This window comes from Eleutherodactylus coqui, chromosome 2 (genome assembly GCF_035609145.1).
Source record: "Eleutherodactylus coqui strain aEleCoq1 chromosome 2, aEleCoq1.hap1, whole genome shotgun sequence".
Classification (NCBI taxonomy): Eukaryota; Metazoa; Chordata; class Amphibia; order Anura; family Eleutherodactylidae; genus Eleutherodactylus; species Eleutherodactylus coqui.
In genome coordinates, this window is record NC_089838.1 from 51102235 (window position 1) to 51125677 (window position 23443).

A 23443-nucleotide genomic window follows, 5' to 3' on the forward strand; every position below is an offset into this window, starting at 1 on the left:
GCCACCCCGGACTGACCCCAGACCGTCGCCGTGGAGCCCCTCCCGCCACCACACCCCCACAGGAGCCCCCCGCCGGAGTCCCTCCAGCCACCCCAGACCGCCGCCGCGGAGTCCCTCCAGCCACCCCAGACCGCCGCCGCGGAGTCCCTCCAGCCACCCCAGAGTCCCTCCAGCCAGCCCAGACCGCCGCAGAGTCCCTCCAGCCAGCCCAGACCGCCGCGGCGGCGCTGCACACAGCAGCCGCCCACCGCTGCAGTGTCGTGACAGTCTGATTAAGCGAAGTCCTATGGCAGTTGGCCACCTGACTCTGGCACAGACGGCGGTGCCCCCTTTCTAGTGCCCCCCGGTGGTCACATGACCGCTACCTGCTGAAGATGTCGTTGGACACGGACTGCAGCTGCTGCAGGGTGACGGTGATCTGCTGGATTGTCTCCTCGCGGCGGAGGTCCGGCTGGATGAGCGGCACCGAGTACACCTGGCGCTCCACGGACATCATCTGTGGCATGGTGACAGCGCCCGCTACTGAGAGAAGACGGTGCGACTGCCGCAGGAATTATCTGTAATTACAAGCAGGTAATCAGCGCCAAAACCTAACAAGACGAAGCCCTGATTGGGAGAGGGGGGCGAGCGGGGAGGGGCGCTCCATCATCTCAGTGCGGCTTCGCCAAAGTATTCGCACCCCACGGTCGTGCTTCTGTAGCGTTACGTGCGAATGCCGTTTACAAGCCGCTCTGATGGGGATATTGCTGCACATACAAGATGGCAGCTCTGCGGTTGGCGGAACAGATGTTTAATAGTGCCATCCGCAGACAAAATAGTGTCACCACTGCTTACAGGGGGAGGTGCAGCACTAGGCGTCAAGTGTGGACACTACTGCTCCCAGCATGCCCCCTACAGGCGTAGTGACATTCACTAGGACTCCATACAGGAAGCCCCCCGGGTCACGTGGGTCTGTATACGCCCTCTCTCCCTTCACGGTTCCCCTTTCAGCCGTAGTCATGGTGACAGAGCCCTCCTCTCCAACCTGTGATCGGTGCGTGGATGCTGGGATTTGTAGTCCGTCCTGTAGACCGGCCGTGTGAAGGGAGAAGTCCCCCCGCAGCTCCGCGCGCTCACCTCCTCCAGCCAGCTGTCACGTGATCCGCCTTCCGCCCAGCTGCCTGGGGTCATGTGATTCGAGTCATGTGACCGTCCCCTGACTCAGCCGCTGATGTAGCTAATCCTCTCGCGTGATACGGTCTGCAGAGCTCATGTATCTAATCCTATCCCGTGTGATACAGTCTGCTGAAAAGTGTATCTAATCCCATCATGTGTGATACTGCCTGTTGAGCCATGTATCTAATCCCATCCTGTGTGATACAGTCTGCTGAAATATGTATCTAATCCCGTCATGTGTGATACTGCCTGCTGAAACGCGTCTCTATTCCCATCATGTGTAATACAGTCTGCGAGCTGTGTATCTAATCCCATTCTGTGTGGTACTGTCTGCTGAAGTGTGTGTATAATCCTTTCATGTGTGATACTGTCTGCTGAAACGTGTATCTAATTCTAACGTGTGAAATTGTCTGCTGAGATGCGTATCTAATCTCATTATGTGTGATACTGTCTGCTGAGCCGCTGTATCTAATCCCATCATGTGTGATACTGTCTGCAGAGCTATGCATCCAATCCCATCATGTGTGATACTGCTTGCTGAGATGCGTATCTAATCTCATTATGTGTGATGCTGTCTGCTGAGCCGCTGTATCTAATCCCATCATGTATGATACTGTCTGTTGAGCTGTGTATCTAATCCCATCATATGTGATACTGCCTGCTGAGCCGCTGTATCTAATCCCATCCTGTGTGATACTGTCTGCTGAAACGTGTATCTAATACTATCATGTGTGATATATTCTTCTGTCCGGTTGCGGTTCCTTCTTGTTCCTGGAAGGCTGAATGGGAATCTGACTGCTCTGACAGCAGGAGTCACCCAGCTTTTCCACAGCCCTGAAGTTCTTCCTTGTTCTGAGCTGTCATACATCACTGCATACATAGGAGGATCCACCATTCAGGGGTCTGTGAAAGCTGAAGGCCCACCACCACATTGATCGCTATGTGGCTACCTCAGTAAGGCTCCCAGCATCCGGACCCCACGGAGCCGCGTTCCCACATATACCGCTGACACTATAAGACTCTCACTGGAGAAATTCTCTTTGAAAATGGCGCCATGCAGAGGTGGCAACTAAGAGGAGAGAGTAGCTGTCCAGAGGTACGCACTGATCAGTCATCATTACTTCTCCTCAACCATAATAATTCACTCACTGAGGAAAAAGCAACATTCCTGGTGGCCTGTGGATTAAAGCTGGTGTTATTCCTGGTGGTCTAGGGGTTAATACTATTACTCTTGGTGGTTTAGGGGTTGAAACTATTGCTACCAATAATTTAGGATATTATACTATTACTCCCAGTGGTTTAGAGGTTGAAATTGTTACTCCTGGTGGTTTAGGGGATGATACTATAACTCCTGGTGGTTTAGGCTTGACACTATTGCTACCGGTGGTTTAGGGGTTGATACTATCGCTCTTGGATGTTTAGGGGTTGATACTATTGCTCTTTGTGGTTTAGGGGTTGATACTATACCTTCCAGTGGTTTAAGGATTGATACTATTACTACCAAGGGTTTAGGGTATGATACTATTACTCCTGGTGGTTTAGAGGTTGAAATTGTTACTCTTGGTGGTTTACGGGATGATACTATTACTCCTGGTGGTTTAGGGGTTGGTACTATTGCTCCCACTGGTTTAGGGGATGATAGTATTACTCCCAGTGATTTAGGGATTTATACTATTACTCCTGGTGGTTTGGGGTTGATACAATTACTCTCAATGGTTTAGGGGACAATTCAATTACTTTTGATGGTTTAGGGGTTAATTCTATTATTCTCGGTGGTTTAGGGGTCAATACTATTACACCCAGTGGTTTAGGGGATGATGCTATTACTCCTGGTGGTTTTGGGGTTGATACTGTTACAGCTGGTGGTTTTGAGGTTGACACTATGGCTTCCACTGGTTTAGGAGGTTAATACTATTACTCCTGGTGGTACCAGTTCTGATGCTTTAGGGATTACTACTATTTTTCCTGGTGGTTCCGTGGTTATTACTGTTATTCCTGATGCTTTAAGGGTTAATAATGTTTTAGGAGTCACTGCTATTAATCCTGGTGGTGCAGGGGCTCATACTATTCTATTGATTTAAACGATATTACTATGACTCCTCGTGGTGCGGGGGTTGCTACAATTAATTCCGTTGGTGCAAGGATTGCTACTATTACTCCTGGTGGTTTAGGGGATGATATTATTACTCTCAGTGCTTAAAGGAATTATGCCATTACTCCCGGTGGTTTAGGGGTTGAAACTATTGCTACCAATAATTTAGGGTATTATACTATTATTCCCAGTGGTTAAGTGGTAAACCACTAAACAGCGTATCTGTTTAGTGGTTTAACGTCCGGTGGTTCAGGGGATAATACTATAACTTCTTGGGGTTTAGGAAATGGTACTATCGCTTCCAGTGGTTTAATAATGATACTATCATTCCCGGTGGTTTTAAGGTTGAAATTGTTATTCCCAGTGGTTTACAGATGATACTATTATTCCTGGTGGTTTTGAGGTTGAAGTTGTTACTTCTGGTGGTTTAGGGGTTAACAACATTACTCCCGCTGGTTTAGGGAATAGTACTATTACTCCTGGTAACCACCTAGGGTTTAACAGTATTACTCCCAGTGGTTTGGAGGGTGATACTATTATTCTTGGTGGCTTAGGGGTTGATACTATTATATCCGGTGGCTTTGGGGTTGACACTATAGCTCCCGCTGGTTTAGGAGGGGATACTATAACTTCCGGTGGTTCGGGAGATAATTCTATAACTTCCTATGGTTTGGGATATGGCACTATTGCTTCCAGTGGTTTAGGGATGATACTATTATTCCGGGTGGTTTCGAGGTTGAAATTGTTACTTCTGGTGGTTTAGGGGTTGACAACATTACTCTCGCTGGTTTAGAGAATAATATTATTACTCCTGGTGGTTTAGGATTTTACACTATTACTCCTGGTGGTTTAGAGGTTAATGCTATTACTCCCAGTGGTTTAAGGGAATATACTATTACTCCTGGTGGTTTAGGGGTTGGTACTATTACTCCTACTGGTTTAAGTAGTGAGAATATTAGTCCTGGTGGTTTAGAGGTTGATATTATATCATTCTCTGTGGTTTAGGGGTTGACACTATTTCTTCTGTTGGTTTTGGGGCTGATACTATTATGTGCGGTGGTTTGGAGGTTGACACTCTGGTTCCAACTGGTTTAGGGGATGATACTATAACTTCCAGTGGCTTAGGGATTGATACTATTACTTCTAGTGGTTTAAGAGATACTATTACTACTGGTGGTTTAGGAGTTGATACTATTAGTCCTGGTGGTTTAGGGTTTGACACAATTACTCCCGCTGGTATGATACTATTACTTGTAGTGGTTTACGAGTTGATACTATTAGTCCCGGTGGTTTAGGAGTTGATACTACTTGCCCTGTTGGTTTTGGGGTTGATACTATTTGTCCTGGTGATCCAGGGGTTGATGCTACTGTTTCTGGCTTCCTTGGCCTTAAAGCAGTATTCCCATCTCAGCGTTTTATGGCTGTGATGAGAAACCTCATGGCTGGTTTTCTGACAATCTTGCCAAGTATTACAGAGACAGCTGAAGTGGCATTTTGGTTTTTCCCATTGAAGTGAATAGCATATAGGATCAGAGCGGACATTGACAAAAACACCCAGTAGAAGTGATACTATGCTGTGTGTGTGTATATGTATATATATATATATATATATATATATATATATATATATATATATATATATATATATATATATATATATATATTGTTCAAAAGTTCAGAAATTTAAGCCAGGTGTGGAAAAAATTCTACAAAGTAAGACATATCAATATCAAATTTAAAAAATAGAGCGATTAATAGTTTATTCTTTTGTCAATTAACAAAATGCAACGTGATTGATGAAAGAGAAATATAAATCCCATCAGTATTTGATGTGACGTCCCTCACCTTCAGCATCAGTTCTTCTAGGTAAAGTCGTACAAGTGCCATCAGCTCAAAACTGGCAGAAACCAGTGGAACTTAGGTACACCCATCTACCGTTCAGAGACGTCTGTCCAGAAGTAGTGTTCATGGAAGAACTGCAGCCAAAAAGCCATACCTACAACATAGAAACAAGGCCAAGCAACTGAACTATTCACAAAAACAAAGGAACTGGAATGCTGAAATATGGCAGCTGGTGCTCTGGACTGAGGAGTCACAATGTGAAATATTTGGCTGTAACCGTAGGCAGTTTACTCAGTGAAGGTCTAGCGAGTAGTACAATAATGAGTGTCTGCAGCCAGCAGTGAAGCATGGTGGAGAGGGTTACAATAATGAGTGTCTGCAGCCAGCAGTGAAGCATGGTGGAGGGGGTTACAATAATGAGTGTCTGCAGTCAGCAGTAAGGCATGGGGGAGAGCGGAACAATAATGAGTGCCTGCAGGCAGCAGTAAAGCTTGGTGGAGAGGGGTACAATAATGACTGTCTGCAGACAGCAGTGAAGCATGGTTGAAACTGGTACAATAATGAGTATCTGCAGGCAGCAGTGAAGCATGGTGAGGAGCAGTACAATAATCAATGTCAGCAGGCAGCAGTAAAGCAGGTTGGTTAGCGGTACAATACTGAATGTCTGCAGGCAGCAGTGAACAATAGGAGACAGCGGTAAAATAATGAGTGTCTGCAGGCAGCAGTAAAGCATGGTGAAGAATGATACAATAATGAGTATCTGCAAGCAGCAGTGAAGCATAGTGGAGAGCTGTACAATAATGAGTATCTGCAGGCAGCAGTGAAACATGGGAGAGAGCAGTACAACAATGAGTGTCTGCAGGCAGCAGTGAAGCATGGCGGAGAGCAGTACAATAATGAGTGTTTGCAGGCAGCAGTGAAGCATAGTGGAGAACAGTACAATAATGAGTATCTGCAGGCAGCAGTGAAATGGTGAAGAGGTGAACAATAATCAATGTCTGCAGGCGGCAGTGAAGCATGGGTGAGCGCAGCACAATAATGAGTATCCGCAAGCAGTAGTGAAGCATAGTGGAGAGCAGTACAATAATAAGTGTCTGCACGCTGCAGTGAAACATGGTGGAGTGCAGTACAATAATGAGCATCTGCAGGCAGCTGTGAAGCATGGTGAGAAGCAGTACAATAATCAATGTCAGCAGGCAGCAGTAAAGCAGGTTGGTGAGCGGTACAATACTGAATGTCTGCAGGCAGCAGTGAACAATGGGAGAGAGCGGTAAAATAATGAGTGTCTGCAGGCAGCAGTAAAGCATGGTGAAGAATGATATAATAGTGAGTGTCTGCAGACAGCAGTGAAGCATGGTTGAGAGTGGTACAATAATGAGTGTCTGCAGGCAACAGTGAAGGATGGTGGAGAGGAGTACAATAATGAGTATTTGCAGGCAGCAGTGACGTATAGTGGAGAATGGTACAATAATGAGTGTCTGCAGGCAGCAGTGAAGCATGGGGGAGAGTGGTACAATAATGAGTATCTGCAAGCAGCAGTGAAGCATAGTGGAGAGCTGTACAATATTGAGTATCTGCAGGCAGCAGTGAAGTGGTGAAGAGGTGAACAATAATCAATGTCTGCAGGCAGCAGTGAAGCATGGGTGAGTGCAGCACAATAATGAGTATCCGCAAGCAGTAGTGAAGCATAGTGGAGAGCAATACAATAATAAGTGTCTGCAGGCTGCAGTGAAACATGGTGGAGTGCAGTACAATAATGAGCATCTGCAGGCAGCTGTGAAGCATGGTGGAGAGCAGTACAATAATGAGTGTGCAGGCAGCTGTGACGGGGGTCAGAAACACTCTTTTCTCCTTAGGGAGAGCAACTATATACTATAAACTAAGTGAGGAGACTCAAATGGCCACGCATGCTCCTCTGGGTAATATGCAAATAAGGGAGATGGAATACATCCTCCACAGTGGCACCTATTGAAAGTCAGACTTTTTATACAAGTCTTGTTACAATTACTGGAAATAAAAAACAAAGCCAGACCCCCTGTACATACAGCTGTTTCCGGGTTATTGCCCTTCATCAGTGTACAGTAGGAGTCTATCTTTTGCTAGTGAGAGGCCTGGGACGGGGGTCAGAAACACTCTTTTTTCCTTAGGGAGAGCAACTATATACTATAAACTAAGTGAGGAGACTCAAATGGCCACACACGCTCCTCTGGGTAATATGCAAATAAGGGAGATGGAATAAATCCTCCACAGTGCCACCTATTGAAAGGCAGCATTCCTTCAAGTCAAAGTCAGACTTTTTATACAAGTCTTGTTACAATGACTGGGAATTAAAAGGAAAGCCAGACCCCATGTACATACAGCTGTTTCCGGGTTATTGCCCTTCATCAGTGCACAGTAGGAGTCTGTCTTTTGCTAGTGAGAGGCCTGGGACGGGGGTCTGAAACACTCCTTTCTCCCTGTTTCTGACCCCCGTCCCAGGCCTCTCACTAGCAAAAGATAGACTCCTACTGTACACTGATGAAGGGCAATAACCCGGAAACAGCTGTATGTACATGGGGTTTGGCTTTGCTTTTAATTCCCAGTCATTGTAACAAGGCTTGTATAAAAGGTCTGACTTTGACTTGAAGGAATGCTGCCTTTCAATAGGTGGCACTGTGGAGGATTTATTCCATCTCCCTTATTTGCATATTACCCAGAGGAGCGTGTGTGGCCATTTGAGTCTCCTCACTTAGTTTATAGTATATAGTTGCTCTCCCCTAAGGAAAAAAGAGTGTTTCAGACCCCCGTCCCAGGCCTCTCACTAGCAAAAGCCAGACTCCTACTATACACTGATGAAGGGCAATTACCCGGAAACAGCTGTATGTTCATGGGGTCTGGCTTTGCTTTTAATTCCTAGTCATTGTTACAAGACTTGTATAAAAAGTCTGACTTTGATTTGAAGGAATGCTGTCTTTCAATAGGTGGCACTGTGGAGGATTTATTTCATCTCCCTTATTGGCAGCTGTGAAGCATGGTGGAAAGTGGTATAATAATGAGTGTCTGCACGCTGCAGTGGAGCATGGTGAAAAATGATACAATAATGAGTGTCTGCAGGCAGCAGTGAGGCATGGGGAAAAGCGGTACAATAATGAGTGTCTGCATGCAGCAGTAAAGCATGGGGAAGAGTGATACAATAATAAGTGTCTACAGGCATCAGTGAAGTATCGGGGAAAGCAGTACAAAAATTAGTGTCTGAAGGTAGCAGAGAAGCAAGGTGAGAAATGATACAATAATGTGTGTGTGAGGACGGCAGTGAAGCATGGGGGAGAGCGGTACAATAATAAGTGTCTGTAGGCAGCAGTGAAGCATGGGGGATAGCAGTATAATGAGTGTCTGCAGGCAGGAGTGAAGCATGGGGGAGAGCGGTACAATAATTAGTGTCTGCAGCTAGCAGTGAAGCGTGGTGGAGAGCTGTACAATAATGATTATCTGCAGGCAGCAGTAAAGCATGGGGGAGAGCAGTACAATAATGAATATCTGCAGGCAGCAGTAAAGCATGGTGGAGAAGGGTACAATAATGAGTGTCTGCAGGCAGCAGTGAAGCATGGGGAAGAGCAGTACAATAATGGATATCTGCAAGCATCAATGAAGCATAGTGGAGAGCTGTACAATAATGAGTGTCTGCAGGCAGCAGTGAAGCATGGGGGAGAGCAGTATAATGGGTGTCTGCAGGCAGGAGTGAAGCATGGGGGAGAGCGGTACAATAATTAGTGTCTGCAACTAGTAGTGAAGCATGGCGGAGAGCAGTACAATAATGAGTGTTTGCAGGCAGCAGTGAAGCATGGGGGAGAGCAGTACAATAATGAATGTCTGCAGGCAGCAGTAAAGCATGGTGGAGAAGGGTACAATAATGAGTGTCTGCAGGCAACAGTGACGCATTGGGATAGTGGTTAAATAATGAGTATCTGCAGGCAGCAGTGAAGCATGGTGGAGAGGGTTACAATAATGAGTGTTTGCAGGCAGCAGCGAGGCATGGGGAAGAGTGGTACAATAATGAGTGTCTGCAGGCAACAGTGACGCATGGGGATAGTGGTTAAATAATGAGTGTCTGCAGGCAGCAGTGAAGCATGGTGGAGAGGGTTACAATAATGAGTGTTTGCAGGCAGCAGTGAAGCATGGGAAAAAGTGATACAATAATAAGTGTCTATAGGCAGCAGTGAAGAATGGGGGAAAGCAGTACAATAATGGGTGTCTGCAGGCAGCAGAGAAGCATGGTGGAGAGGGTTTCAATAATGAATGTCTGCAGGCAGCAGTGACGCATGGGGAAGAGCGGTACAATAATGAGTGTCTGCAGGTAGCAGTGAAACATGGGGAAGAGTGGTTAAATAATGAGTGTCTGCAGGCAGCAGTAAAGCATGGGGGAGAATGGTACAATAATAAGTGTCTGTAGGCAGCTGTGAAACATGGTGGAGTGCAGTACAATAATGAGCATCTGCAGGCAGCTGTGAAGCATGGTGAGGAGCAGTACAATAATCAATGTCAGCAGGCAGCAGTAAAGCAGTTTAGTGAGCAGGCAGCAGTGAAATGGTGAAGAGGTGAACAATAATCAATGTCTGCAGGCGGCAGTGAAGCATGGGTGAGCGCAGCACAATAATGAGTATCCGCAAGCAGTAGTGAAGCATAGTGGAGAGCAGTACAATAATAAGTGTCTGCACGCTGCAGTGAAACATGGTGGAGTGCAGTACAATAATGAGTATCTGCAGGCAGCTGTGAAGCATGGTGAGGAGCAGTACAATACTGAATGTCTGCAGGCAGCAGTGAACAATGGGAGAGAGCGGTAAAATAATGAGTGTCTGCAGGCAGCAGTAAAGCATGGTGAAGAATGATACAATAATGAGTGTCTGCAGACAGCAGTGAAGCATGGTTGAGAGTGGTACAATAATGAGTGTCTGCAGGCAGCAGTGAAGCATGGGGGATAGTACAATAATGAGTATCTGCAAGCAGCAGTGAAGCATAGTGGAGAGCTGTACAATAATGAGTATCTGCAGGCAGCAGTGAACCATGGCGAAGAGCAGTACAATAATGAGTGTTTGCAGGCAGCAGTAAAGCATAGTGGAGAACAGTACAATAATGAGTATCTGCAGGCAGCAGTGAAGCATGGTGGAGTGCAGTACAATAATGAGTATCCGCAAGCAGTAGTGAAGCATAGTGGAGAGCAGTACAATAATAAGTGTCTGCAGGCTGCAGTGAAACATGGTGGAGTGCAGTACAATAATGAGCATCTGCAGGCATCTGTGAAGCATGGTGGAGAGCGGTACAATAATGAGTGTCTGTAGACAGCAGTGAAGCATGGTGGAGAGCAGTACAATAATGAGTGTGCAGGCAGCTGTGAAGCATGGTGGAAAGTGGTATAATAATGAGTGTCTGCAGGCAGCAGTGAAGCATGGTGAAAAATGGTACAATAATGAGTGTCTGTAGACAGCAGTGAAGCATGGTGGAGAGCAGTACATTAATGAGTGTGCAGTCAGCTGTGAAGCATGGTGGAAAGTGGTATAATAATGAGTGTCTTCAGGCAGCAGTGAAGCATGGGGGAAAGTGATTAAATAATGTGTTTGCAGACAGCAGTGTAGCATGGTGGAGAGCGGAATAATAATGAGTGTCTGCAGGCAGCAGTGAGGCATGGGGAAGAGCTGTACAATAATGAGTGTCTACAGGCAGCAGTGAAGTATGGTGGAGAGCAGTACAATAATGAGTATCTGCAGGCAGTCGTGAAGCACGGTGGAGAGCAGTACTATAATGAGTCACTACAGGCAGTAGTGAAGCATGAAGGAGAGCAGTACAATAATGAGTGTCTGTGGGCAGCAGTGAAGCATGGGGGAGAGCAGTATAATGAGTGTCTGCAGGCAGCAGGGAAGGATAGTGGAGAGCAATTAAATAATGTATGTCTGCAGGCAGGAGTGAAGCATGGGGTTGAGCGGTACAATAATTAGTGTCTGCAGCTAGCAGTAAAGCGTGGTGGAGAGCTGTACAAAAATGATTATCTGCAGGCAGCAGTGAAGCATGGGGGAGAGCAGTACAATAATGAGTGTCTGCAGGCAACAGTGAGACATGGGGGAGAGTGGTTAAATAATGAGTGTCTGCAGGCAGCAGTGAAGCATGGGGGAGAACGGTACAATAATAAGTGTCTGCAGGCAGCAGTGAAGCATGGGGGAGAACTGTACAATAATAAGTGTCTGCAGGCAGCAGTGAAGCATGGGGGAGAACGGTACAATAATAAGTGTCTGCAGGCAGCAGTGAAGCATGGGGAAGAGTAGTACAATAATGAGTGTCTACAGGCAGCAGTAAAGCATGGGGGAGAACGGTAGAATAATAAGTGTCTGCAGGCAGCAGTAAAGAATGGTGGAGAAGGGTACAATAATGAGTGTCTGCAGGCAACAGTGACGCATGGGGGAGAGTGGTTAAATAATGAGTGTCTGCAGGCAGCAGTGAAGCATGGGGGAGAACAGTACAATTATAAGTGTCTGTAGGCAGCTGTGAAGCATGGGGCAGAGTAATATAATAATGAGTGTCTACAGGCAGCAGTGAAGCATGGGGGAGATTGGTACAATAATGAGTGTCTGTAGACCGCTGTGAAGCATGGTGGAAAGCAGTACAATAATGAGTTTCTGCAGGCAGCAGTGAAGCATAGGGGAGAGCAATATAATAATGAGTGTCTGCAGGCAATAGTGAAGTAAGGTAGAAAATGATACAATAATGTGTGTGTGAGGACCGCAGTGAAACATAATAATGAGTGTCTGTGGGCAGCAGTGAAGCATGAGGGAGAGCAGTATAATGAGTGTCTGCAGGCAGAAGTGAAGCATGGGGGAGAGCTGTACAATAATTAGTGTCTGCAGCTAGCAGTGAAGGATGGTGGAGAGCGGTACAATAATGATTGTCTGCAGGCAGCAGTAAAGCATGGGTAAGAGTGGTACAATAATGATTGCAGACAGCAGTGAAGCATGCTGGAGAGCAGTACAATAATCAGTGTCTGCAGGCAGCAGTGGAGCATAGGGGAGAGCAATATAATAGTGTCTGCAGGCAATAGTGAAGCATGGTGAAAATGATACAATAATCAGTCTCTGTAAACAGCAGTGAAGCATTGGGAAGAGCGGTACTATAATGAGTATCTGCAGGCAGCGGTTGAGCATGGTGAAGAGCGGTTAAATAATTAGTGTCTGCAGGCAACAGTGAAGCATGGGGGAGAGCAGTACAATAATGAGTGTCTGAAGGCAACAGTGAAGCATGGGGGAGAGCGATATAATAATAAGTGTCTGTAGGCAGCAGTGAAGCGTGGTGCAGAGCCGAACAGTAATAAGTGTCTACAGTCAGCAGTGAAGCATGGGAGAGAGAGGTACAATAATGAGTGTCTGCACACAGCAGTGAAGCATGGGGGAGAGCGGTACAATATTGAGGGTCTGCAGGCAATAGTGAAGCATGGTGAAAAATTATACAATGATGAGTGTGTGTAGACAGCAGTGAAGCATGGGGGAGAGCGGTACAATAATGAGTGTCTGCAGGCAGCAGTGAAGGATGGTGGAGAACAGTAGAATAATGAATATCTGCAGGCAGCAGTGAAGCATGGTGGAGAGCGGTACAATAATGAGTGCAGGCAGCAGTGAAGCATGGGGGAGAGCAGTACAATAATGAGTGTCTGCAAGCAACAGTGAGGCATGAGGGAGAGTGATACAATAATAAGTGTCTGCAGGCATCAGTAAAGCGTGGTGAGGAGCAGAGCAGTAATGAGTGTCTACAGTCAGCAGTGAAGCATGGGAGAGAGAGGTACAATAATGAGTGTCTGCACACAGCAGTGAAACATGGTGGAGAGAGGTACAATAATGAGTGACTGCAGGCAATAGTGAAGCATGGTGAAAAATGATACAATGATGAGTGTGTGTAGACAGCAGTGAAGCATGGGGGAGAGCGGTACAATAATGAGTGTCTGCAGGCAGCAGTGAAGGATGGTGGAGAACAGTAGAATAATGAATATCTGCAGGCAGCAGTGAAGCATGGTGGAGAGCGGTACAATAATGAGTGCAGGCAGCAGTGAAGCATGGGGGAGAGCAGTACAATAATGAGTGTCTGCAAGCAACAGTGAAGCATGAGGGAGAGTGATACAATAATAAGTGTCTGCAGGCATCAGTAAAGCGTGGTGAAGAGCAGAGCAGTAATGAGTGTCTACAGTCAGCAGTGAAGCATGGGAGAGAGAGGTACAATAATGAGTGTCTGCACACAGCAGTGAAACATGGTGGAGAGAGGTACAATAATGAGTGACTGCAGGCAATAGTGAAGCATGGTGAAAAATGATACAATGATGAGTGTGTGTAGACAGCAGTGAAGCATGGGGGAGAGCGGTACAATAATGAGTGTCTGCAGGCAGCAGTGAAGGATGGTGGAGAACAGTAGAATAATGAATATCTGCAGGCAGCAGTGAAGCATGGTGGAGAGCGGTACAATAATGAGTGCAGGCAGCAGTGAAGCATGGGGGAGAGCAGTACAATAATGAGTGTCTGCAAGCAACAGTGAGGCATGAGGGAGAGTGATACAATAATAAGTGTCTGCAGGCATCAGTAAAGCGTGGTGAGGAGCAGAGCAGTAATGAGTGTCTACAGTCAGCAGTGAAGCATGGGAGAGAGAGGTACAATAATGAGTGTCTGCACACAGCAGTGAAACATGGTGGAGAGAGGTACAATAATGAGTGACTGCAGGCAATAGTGAAGCATGGTGAAAAATGATACAATGATGAGTGTGTGTAGACAGCAGTGAAGCATGGGGGAGAGCGGTACAATAATGAGTGTCTGCAGGCAGCAGTGAAGGATGGTGGAGAACAGTAGAATAATGAATATCTGCAGGCAGCAGTGAAGCATGGTGGAGAGCGGTACAATAATGAGTGCAGGCAGCAGTGAAGCATGGGGGAGAGCAGTACAATAATGAGTGTCTGCAAGCAACAGTGAAGCATGAGGGAGAGTGATACAATAATAAGTGTCTGCAGGCATCAGTAAAGCGTGGTGAAGAGCAGAGCAGTAATGAGTGTCTACAGTCAGCAGTGAAGCATGGGAGAGAGAGGTACAATAATGAGTGTCTGCACACAGCAGTGAAACATGGTGGAGAGAGGTACAATAATGAGTGACTGCAGGCAATAGTGAAGCATGGTGAAAAATAATACAATGATGAGTGTGTGTAGACAGCAGTGAAGCATGGTGGAGAGCGGTACAATAATGAGTGTCTGCAGGCAGCAGTGAAGGATGGTAGAGAGCGGTACAATAATGAGTGTCTGCAGGCAGCAGTGAAGCATGGAGGTTCTAGTAATCCTGTTGCGCCACCACTAGCTTGGATACAATATGTGATACAGACGGACAGGGAGGCTCTAGTACCCTGTTGTACCACCTCTAACTTGGATACGAGATGTGATACGGCAGGCATGGCGGCACACAGGTTCTGTATGTTATCCTGCAGCGTATCACTCCACATTTGCTGTAACTGAGCCTCTAGATCGCACAAACTTGTATGATGTGGAGGTTGGCATCCCAGATGGTCCCATACATTTTCTATTGGTGATAAAGCTGGCGATTGGCAATGGAAGTGTGACAATGTTGTGGGTGCCTCCTGTGACCCCCTTGTGTGTACGGCCGAGCATTATCCTGCTGGAAGCCACCATGAGAGGAACACATGTGGCTGCAGGATGTCCTGAACATATCGCTGAGCTGTCATTGTCCCTCGTACCACTACTAGGGGGGACCGACTGTCGTATCCAGCAGGGGGCAGTGTGCTGCTTCACAGCAAAGGCAGGATTAAGGCACTCATCCCGATGTCTCCAGACATGAACACGGCCGTCGTCAGCCCCCAAACTAAACCTGGATTCATCGCTGAAGACAACTTGGTCCCCCCCGTAACGTCCAGCTTCATTGTTCATGACATCACTGCAAACGGAGGCGACGGTGGGGGCCAGAGGTTATATATGTAATGGGGTGTAAAAGAGAGGTCACTACACACAAGGAGCCTCCGAGAGCCTTTTATAGGACAAGGGGGGAATCACTTTTAGGGCCTCCGGTGACAAGACTGTTCATCTAATCACTACAACTCTCATCATTTACATATTTGCCTGAGATGGAACTGCATGCCGAGTTTTGCAGCAAAACGACCACTTCTTCAAGGAGTGGATTGTTCTTCAAAGAGTATATGCATATATATATATATACACATGTGGAAATATTGCACCCAGGCAGAGTTTAAGGCTGGCTGTCCACCGGCGATTTGTCATAGCGTGATCCGCAGCGATAAATCTCACACGGAGCATGCATTACACGCTTTCCATGAGATAAGCGGAAAATCGCTGGCATCTAAAAATCGCAGCATGATTGGTTCATTGTGGAAAATCATGTGGAAAGTCGCGGTGACATTAGTGCTTCCCCCCGGAGGAATATCAGCCTTAGAAAGTTGATGACACTTGGATGAAAGTCTTTCCATATGAAGGTACTGAATAATTATAAACTAGAAGAAGTCTGTGTGTCACTATGCAGATTATCGGTCTTTCTTATGAAGAATGCGCCATTCTTGTAGTCTATAAATCGTAAAGTGTGTTATATAAGAAGGTCCTTTTTTGTCTGCGGATTGCCGGTGAACTTCGTACACCTGTATGTCTGACTGTGGGAGAGGTTGGATAATTGGAAATGGGGCTAGTTTATAGTGAAATCTCCCGCAGGACCAGCGGTACTGCAATATCAGTACAGCAGTTACTCAGTGGGCACGGGAAGGCTCCAGTAGTTGTAAACCTGGCGCAGGTCCACACAGAAGGACAACGCCACGTGAAGACCGACACATTTTGTAATTGTCAGCTGCTGACAGACAGGTGGATTCCAGCACAGATCCGGTTGGAGTTAGATTCACCCCACCAACAATTGTAAACAGATTGAGTGAAGCTGGGTTGTATTCTCGGACCCCCATGCAGTGTGTTCCGTTAACCCCCACCTGGTGTACCGCCAGATGCAACCAGACACATGAATGGAGAACAGTTGTGTGTAGTGATGAGACCCAATTTTGTCTGGGGCAAAGTGCTAATCGTCAACGTATCTGTTGGCATTTTTTGATTTCAGAGGCATTTTGTGATTACACCCCTGCAGTCATGGTCTGGTGGGCAATCCGTTGTGGTGGCTGGATGAAGTTGGTGGTTTATAGGCACAATGACTGCCCCCCAGTGGTACTGTCATACCCTTCATCTTCCAACAGGATACTACTACCTGTCCAGGTACCGCAGCCATCACAAGACCGGTCTACTATGGATTGGCCGGCATGATCCCCAGATTATCTCCAATAGCGCAGATCTGGGATACCCCAAGTAGATGCATTACATCACATGGCTGACCCCTACAAACTGTACCACAAGTGCCTGCAGGCAGGAGAGACCCCCCCCCCCCAACTAGATATCTCAACACTTATTGATTCAGTGAGTGCAACTACCCAAGAGTGTATAGGAGCTGAAAGGGGCACATTTCTCACTGACACCCCTACATATATTAGGCTCCTGTGCTTGTACCGCGCAGCTGACACTCTACACCCAGTGTATTAGCTAAGCCTGGCTCTTCGCTGCCTCCTCCTCCCGTTATATAACACGGCGGTGATCGCGCTACTCAGGCCCGCCCTCCTCCTGCTCCCTCCTCTCTGCTGGCAGCGCAGTCTCCGCGGTCAGTGTGTCCGGGTCCCGGGATGATGATGGAGAATCTCCTGGAGAACCCGGTGCGCGCCGTGCTCTACCTGCGGGAGCTGACCAGCATCGTGCAGAACCAGCAGAGCCTTATCCACACCCAGCGTCAGCGCATCGATGAGCTGGAGCGGAGGCTGGACCAGCTGGGGACCGAGAACCGGAGCCTGCGGGACCTGCACCAGGCGGCACCGCCGACCCCCAACCCGGTGCAGCCGCCGCCGCCGCAGAGCCTCAGTGCACCCGAGAGCCCGGCGCACGTCCAGGCACAGCAGCCGCCGGCGCATCAGCATCCACCGCCGGCCCCGAGCAGCGAGCCCGAGCCGGAGCCGAGCGCAGCGCCCCGGAGCTCCCCGCAAATCCACCAGCACAAGCCGCCGACCCTGTGCAAGGCCATCCTCGGGAGGAAAGCGGAGTGAGTACCGTACCCTGTCCAGGGATTGAGCTGCCCCCTATAGAGGGTCCAGGGATTGAGCTGCCTCCTATAGAGGGTCCAGGTATTGAGCTGCCTGCTACAGAAGGTCCTGCGATTCAGCTGCCCCTATAGAACATCCAAGGATTCATCTGCCCTCTATAGGGTCTAGGGATTGAGCTGCCCTATTTACAATCTGTAGAGACCAGGGATTTAGCTGCCTTCTGAAGGGTACCCAGGTTTAGCTCCCATTTATAGAGTGTCCGGGGATTCAGCTGCCCTCCATAGGGTCAGGGGATTCAGCTGCCCTCCATAGGGTCAAGGGATTCAGCTGCCCTCCATAGGGTCAAGGGATTCAGCTGCCCTCCATAGGGTCAAGGGATTCAGCTGCCCTCCATAGGGTCAAGGGATTCAGCCATCCTCCATAGGGTCAAGGGATTCAGCCGTCCTCCACAGGGTCAAGGGATTCAGCCGTCCTCCACAGGGTCAAGGGATTCAGCCGTCCTCCACAGGGTCAAGGGATTCAGCCGTCCTCCACAGGGTCAAGGGATTCAGCCGTCCTCCACAGGGTCAAGGGATTCAGCCGTCCTCCACAGGGTCAAGGGATTCAGCCGTCCTCCACAGGGTCAAGGGATTCAGCCGTCCTCCACAGGGTCAAGGGATTCAGCCGTCCTCCACAGGGTCAAGGGATTCAGCCGTCCTCCACAGGGTCAAGGGATTCAGCCGTCCTCCACAGGGTCAAGGGATTCAGCCGTCCTCCACAGGGTCAAGGGATTCAGCCGTCCTCCACAGGGTCAAGGGATTCAGCCGTCCTCCACAGGGTCAAGGGATTCAGCCGTCCTCCACAGGGTCAAGGGATTCAGCCGTCCTCCACAGGGTCAAGGGATTCAGCCGTCCTCCACAGGGTCAAGGGATTCAGCCGTCCTCCACAGGGTCAAGGGATTCAGCCGTCCTCCACAGGGTCAAGGGATTCAGCCGTCCTCCACAGGGTCAAGGGATTCAGCCGCCCTCCACAGGGTCAAGGGATTCAGCCGCCCTCCACAGGGTCAAGGGATTCAGCCGCCCTCCACAGGGTCAAGGGATTCAGCCGCCCTCCACAGGGTCAAGGGATTCAGCCGCCCTCCACAGGGTCAAGGGATTCAGCCGCCCTCCACAGGGTCAAGGGATTCAGCCGCCCTCCACAGGGTCAAGGGATTCAGCCGCCCTCCACAGGGTCAAGGGATTCAGCCGCCCTCCACAGGGTCAAGGGATTCAGCCGCCCTCCACAGGGTCAAGGGATTCAGCCGCCCTCCACAGGGTCAAGGGATTCAGCCGCCCTCCACAGGGTCAAGGGATTCAGCCGCCCTCCATAGGGTCAAGGGATTCAGCCGCCCTCCATAGGGTCAAGGGATTCAGCCGCCCTCCATAGGGTCAAGGGATTCAGCCGCCCTCCATAGGGTCAAGGGATTCAGCCGCCCTCCTTAGGGTCAAGGGATTCAGCTGCCCTCCATAGGGTCAAGGGATTCAGACTCCCTCCATTGGGTTTTCAGGATTCAGCTGCCCTCCATAGGGTCAAGGGATTCAGCTGCCCTCCATAGGGTCATGGGATTCAGACTCCCTCCATTGGGTTCTCAGGATTCAGCCGCCCTCCTTAGGGTCAAGGGATTCAGCTGCCCTCCATAGGGTCAAGGGATTCAGCCGCCCTCCGTTGGGTTCTCAGGATTCAGCCGCCCTCAGTTGGGTTCACTGGATTCAGCCGCCCTCAGTTGGGTTCACTGGATTCAGCCGCCCTCAGTTGGGTTCACTGGATTCAGCCGCCCTCAGTTGGGTTCACTGGATTCAGCCGCCCTCAGTTGGGTTCCCCCGGATTCAGCCGCCCTCAGTTGGGTTCCCCCGGATTCAGCCGCCCTCCTTTTGGGTTCCCCGGATTCAGCCTCCCTCCTTTTGGGTTCCCCGGATTCAGCCTCCCTCCTTTTGGGTTCCCCGGATTCAGCCGTCCTCCTTTTGGGCTCCCCGGATTCAGCCGTCCTCCTTTTGGGCTCCCCGGATTCAGCTGCCGTCCGTTGGGCTCTCCGGATGCAGCTGCCGTCCGTTGGGCTCCCCGGATGCAGCTGCCGTCCGTTGCGCTCCCCGGATGCAGCTGCCGTCCGTTGCGCTCCCCGGATGCAGCTGCCGTCCGTTGCGCTCCCCGGATGCAGCTGCCGTCCGTTGTGCTCCCCGGATGCAGCTGCCGTCCGTTGCGCTCCCCGGATGCAGCTGCCGTCCGTTGCGCTCCCCGGATGCAGCTGCCGTCCGTTGCGCTCCCCGGATGCAGCTGCCGTCCGTTGCGCTCCCCGGATGCAGCTGCCGTCCGTTGGGCTAACCGGATGCAGCTGCCGTCCGTTGGGCTAACCGGATGCAGCTGCCCCTGTAGAGGGTCCAAGGATTCAGCTGCCCCTGTAGAGGGTCAAAGGATTCAGCTGCCTCTGTAGAGGGTCCAAGGATTCAGCTGCTCTCTGTACGGTCCCAAGATTCAGCTGCCTGTGTAGTGGGTCCAAGGATTTAGTTACTCTCTATAGGGTCCAAGGATTCAGCTGCCCTGTGTAATCATTTGATTCAGCAACACTTATAGAAGGACTGTGTATTCAACTGCCTTCTACAGGGTTTGTGGTTTCAGCTATCCTCTACATAGGATAGCAAGATTCAGCTGTCGCTTTAGAGGATTCATAGATTAAGCTGCCCTTTGTAGGGTCAAGGAATTCAGCTGTCCTTTCTTCAGAGGGTCCATAGATTGAGTTGACCTCTGTAGGATCGAGGGATTCAGCTGCCCCTTTCTTCAGAGGGCCCATGGATTGAGCTGACCTCTGTAGGGTCGAGGGATTCAGCTACCCCTTTCTTCAGAGGGTCCATAGATTGAGCTGACCTCTGTACATGCTTGTTTTAGGGTCCCGGGATCAAGTTGCCCCCTTAGAGGGTTTATAGATTGGAGCTGCCCTCTAAAAAGAGCCATGGATTCATCAGTCCTCTTTAAGGTCTGTGGCTTCAGCTAACCCTATAGAGAATTCATAGATTCAGGTGCCCTATTGAGAATCCACGGATATAGCTGCTGCTTGTACGGTCCACAGATTCAGCTGCCCTTTATAAGGTCCGTGGATTCGATAGCCCACTATAGGGTCCACAGATTCAGCTCCTATAGGGTTCATGAAAAAGAAAAGCTTCCAAATGTCGATTGTGTAGTGGGCTCTCCTCTAGCCCCCATAATCTTTTTGTCTCTGATGCCCTCTGTGTTGGGTTTTCATTATTGATCCATGTTCTGTAGTGTATATTGTAGACTGTGCCACCCTGGCATATGCCAGACCCTGATCCCTTATATCTGTAGGCTAAGCCTTGGCATGGCAGAAGGCATCCTTTGGGCACCCCATCTGTTGTGGCACTGTACAAGCGAGTGCATCTTGCATGTTGGGAGTTGTAGCTTTCCATCCTTCTAATACAATTGGGGTCAGGAGGTCCTACATCCCCCATCATGCACAGCATGCTCAGTGTTATAGTGCCACAAGAGATGGCATTCCTATGGAATACCAAGCTGTTCTCACACACATTATACACGGGGGGCTGGCATTCCTAACCTGCCATGTAGTATTAACCTATGTATTGCCAGTGACTAAAGCTCTCTAAATTACATGAGATTACAGTTGAGGTCCCTAATTGGAGGGGAGGGGTCCCAGCTCCCGCGTTGTAACGCATTTTTGAAATTGAGGTCAGGGGTCACGTCACTACTGCCAGGGACCGTAGAGATCTGTGGAGTTCATGTAGGTCAGGATTCCGGATGCCAGCTGTAATCCAACACCCTCTTTGGCAGTGAAAGAATCCCCCTTGAAAGCGGAATGTGGGTACCATTGTATCCCTCATTATAATGTGACCCTGCTCCAGTATATAGCTTCTCAGCGTGGTCTCCTCTATCATGTGCCATCCTCCAGTTATATTGCCTGCGGTGGTCTATCCATTATTATGTGGCCCCCCCTCTGGTGTATTTTTTCTCTGGGCAGTCTCCCCATTATTCTGTGCCCCCCCCCCCCATAGTGTATATCGCCTGTGGGGGTCTCCCCATTATTATATGGCCCACCTCTGGTGTATATCCTCTCTGGGTAGGCTCCGCCATTATTATGTGCCCCCTGCAGTGTGTATTGCCTGCGGGGGTCTCCCCATTATTATGTGCCCCCCCCCCCTCTAGTGTATATCTTCTCTGGGCAGTCTCCCTCATTATTATGTGCCCTCTGCAGTGTGTATTGCCTGCGAGGGCTCCCCATTGTTATGTGCCCCCCCCCCCCTCTGGTGTATATCTTCTCTGTTCTGGGCAGTCTCCTCATTATTATGTCTCCCCCATAGTGTATATCTCCTGCGGGCTGTCTTCCCTATTATTATGTGCTCCCCAGTGCATATCTTCTTTGGGTATTCTTCCCCTTATTTTGTGTCCCCTGCCCCCCAGTGTATCTCTTCTATGTCTGGTTTCCCCCATTATTATGTGACTCCCCCCACCACCACCCTCCAGTGTAGACCTTCTCTGCACAGTCTCCCCCATTATGTGACCCCCTCCAGTGTAGGCCTTCATTGGACAGTCTCCCCCATTATTATGTGCCCCCCCCCCCACCTTTCGGGGTGTTCCTTCTCTGGGCGGTCTTCCCCATTATTTTGTGTGTCCCCCTGTGTATATCTTCTATAGGTGGTCTTCCCATTATTATGTGGCCTCCTGGTATAAACCTTCTGCTGGCAGGATAATACTGTCTTCATTACTTATCTATTCCTCGAGCGGCTTGTTTGGTCGTCGCTGCACCAGGATCGCAGACTGGATGATGGGAGGGATGGTGCAGCTCTACATGCGGAGAATCTGGATGCGTGAGGATTGTGGGAAATGGCTCAGAGGTCACAGTATGAGGGGCATAAGTTACTGTACAGGGGGGAGTGTGATTATGCAATACAGGACAGTATGGGGGTGTACTGGGCATATGGTGCAGGATACAGCTGACAGCATGGGGGTGTACAGGGCATATGGTGCAGTATACAGGTGACAGTATGGGGGTATACTGTGTATATGGTGCAGGATGCAGGTGACAGTAATGGGATGTACTGGATATATTATGCAGAATACAGGTGACAGCATGGGGGTCTGCTGGGTATATGATGCAGGATACAAGTGACAGTATGGGGTTTACTGCGTACATGGTGCAAGATATAGGTGACAGTATGGGGTGTACAGAGTATATGGTGCAGGATACAGGTGACAGTATGGGGGTATACTGTGTATATGGTGCAGGATGCAGGTGACAGTAATGGGGTGTACTGGATATATTATGCAGGATACAGGTGACAGCATGAGGGTCTGCTGGGTATATGATGCAGGATACAAGTGACAGTATGGGGCTGCACAGGTTATGTGGTGCAGGATACAGGTGACAGTATGGGTTTACTGCATACATGGTGCAGGATACAGGTAACAGTATGGGGGTGTACTGGATATATGGTGCAGAATACAGATGACAGTATGGGGGTGTACTGGGCATATGGTGCAGGATATTGGTGAGAGTATGGTGCTGTACTGGGTATATGGTGCAGGATACAGGTGACAGTATTAGGGTGCAAAGGTGACAGCATGGGATGTACTGGATATATGGTGCAGGATACAGGTGACAGCATAGGGGTCTGCTGGGTATATGGTGCAGGATACAAGAGACAGTATGGGGGTGCACAGGTTATGTGATGCAGGATACAGGTAACAGTATGGGGTTTACTGCGTATATGGTGCATGATAGAGGTGACCGTATGGGGTGTTCTGGATATATGGTGCAGGATACAGGTGATTGTATGGGGGTGTACTGGGTATATGGTGCAGAATACAGATGACTGTATGGGGTGTACTGGCTATATGGTGCCGGATACGGTTGACAGTATGGGGTGTAAAGGGTATATGGTGCAGGATATGGGTGACAGTATGAGGTGTACGGGGTATATGGTGCAGGATACGAGTGACAGTATGGGGTGTTCTGGGTATATGGTGCAGGATACAAGTGACAGTATGGGGGTGCACAGGTTCTGTGGTGCAGGATACAGGTGACAGTATGGGGTGTACAGGGTATATGGTGCAGGATATGGGTAACAGTATGGGGTGTACTTGGTATATGGTTCAGGATACAGGTGACAGTGTGGGGGTGTACTGGGTACATGGTTCAGGATACAGGTGACAGTATGGGGGTGTACTGGGTACATGGTGCAGGAT

General features: G+C 49.0%; 2 protein-coding genes across 8 annotated transcripts in view; one reads left to right on the forward strand and one right to left on the reverse strand.

Annotated features, from left to right (window-relative positions):
• Positions 1–23443, reverse strand: part of WASHC1 (WASH complex subunit 1) — a 47039-nt gene that overhangs the window by 7889 nt on the left and 15707 nt on the right. For 2 of the 5 annotated variants that reach the window (XM_066590905.1, XM_066590901.1), the window contains exons 1-2: positions 1025–1153; positions 366–557 (exon numbers count right to left, since the gene is read on the reverse strand). In XM_066590905.1, the coding sequence (XP_066447002.1) occupies positions 366–505 (140 nt within the window). In that variant the 5' untranslated portion in view covers positions 506–557; positions 1025–1153. Of the gene's footprint in view, positions 1–365; positions 558–834; positions 936–1024; positions 1154–23443 lie in introns of those variants that run through there. The other 3 variants (XM_066590902.1, XM_066590903.1, XM_066590904.1) reach the window with 3 other exon arrangements.
• IQSEC3 (IQ motif and Sec7 domain ArfGEF 3) overlaps positions 16800–23443 on the forward strand; it is a 73678-nt gene continuing 67034 nt past the window's right edge. For all 3 annotated transcript variants that reach the window (XM_066590893.1, XM_066590894.1, XM_066590895.1), the window contains exon 1: positions 16800–17217. In XM_066590893.1, coding sequence (XP_066446990.1) covers positions 16808–17217 — 410 coding nt within the window. In that variant the 5' untranslated portion in view covers positions 16800–16807. The remainder of the gene's footprint in view (positions 17218–23443) is intronic.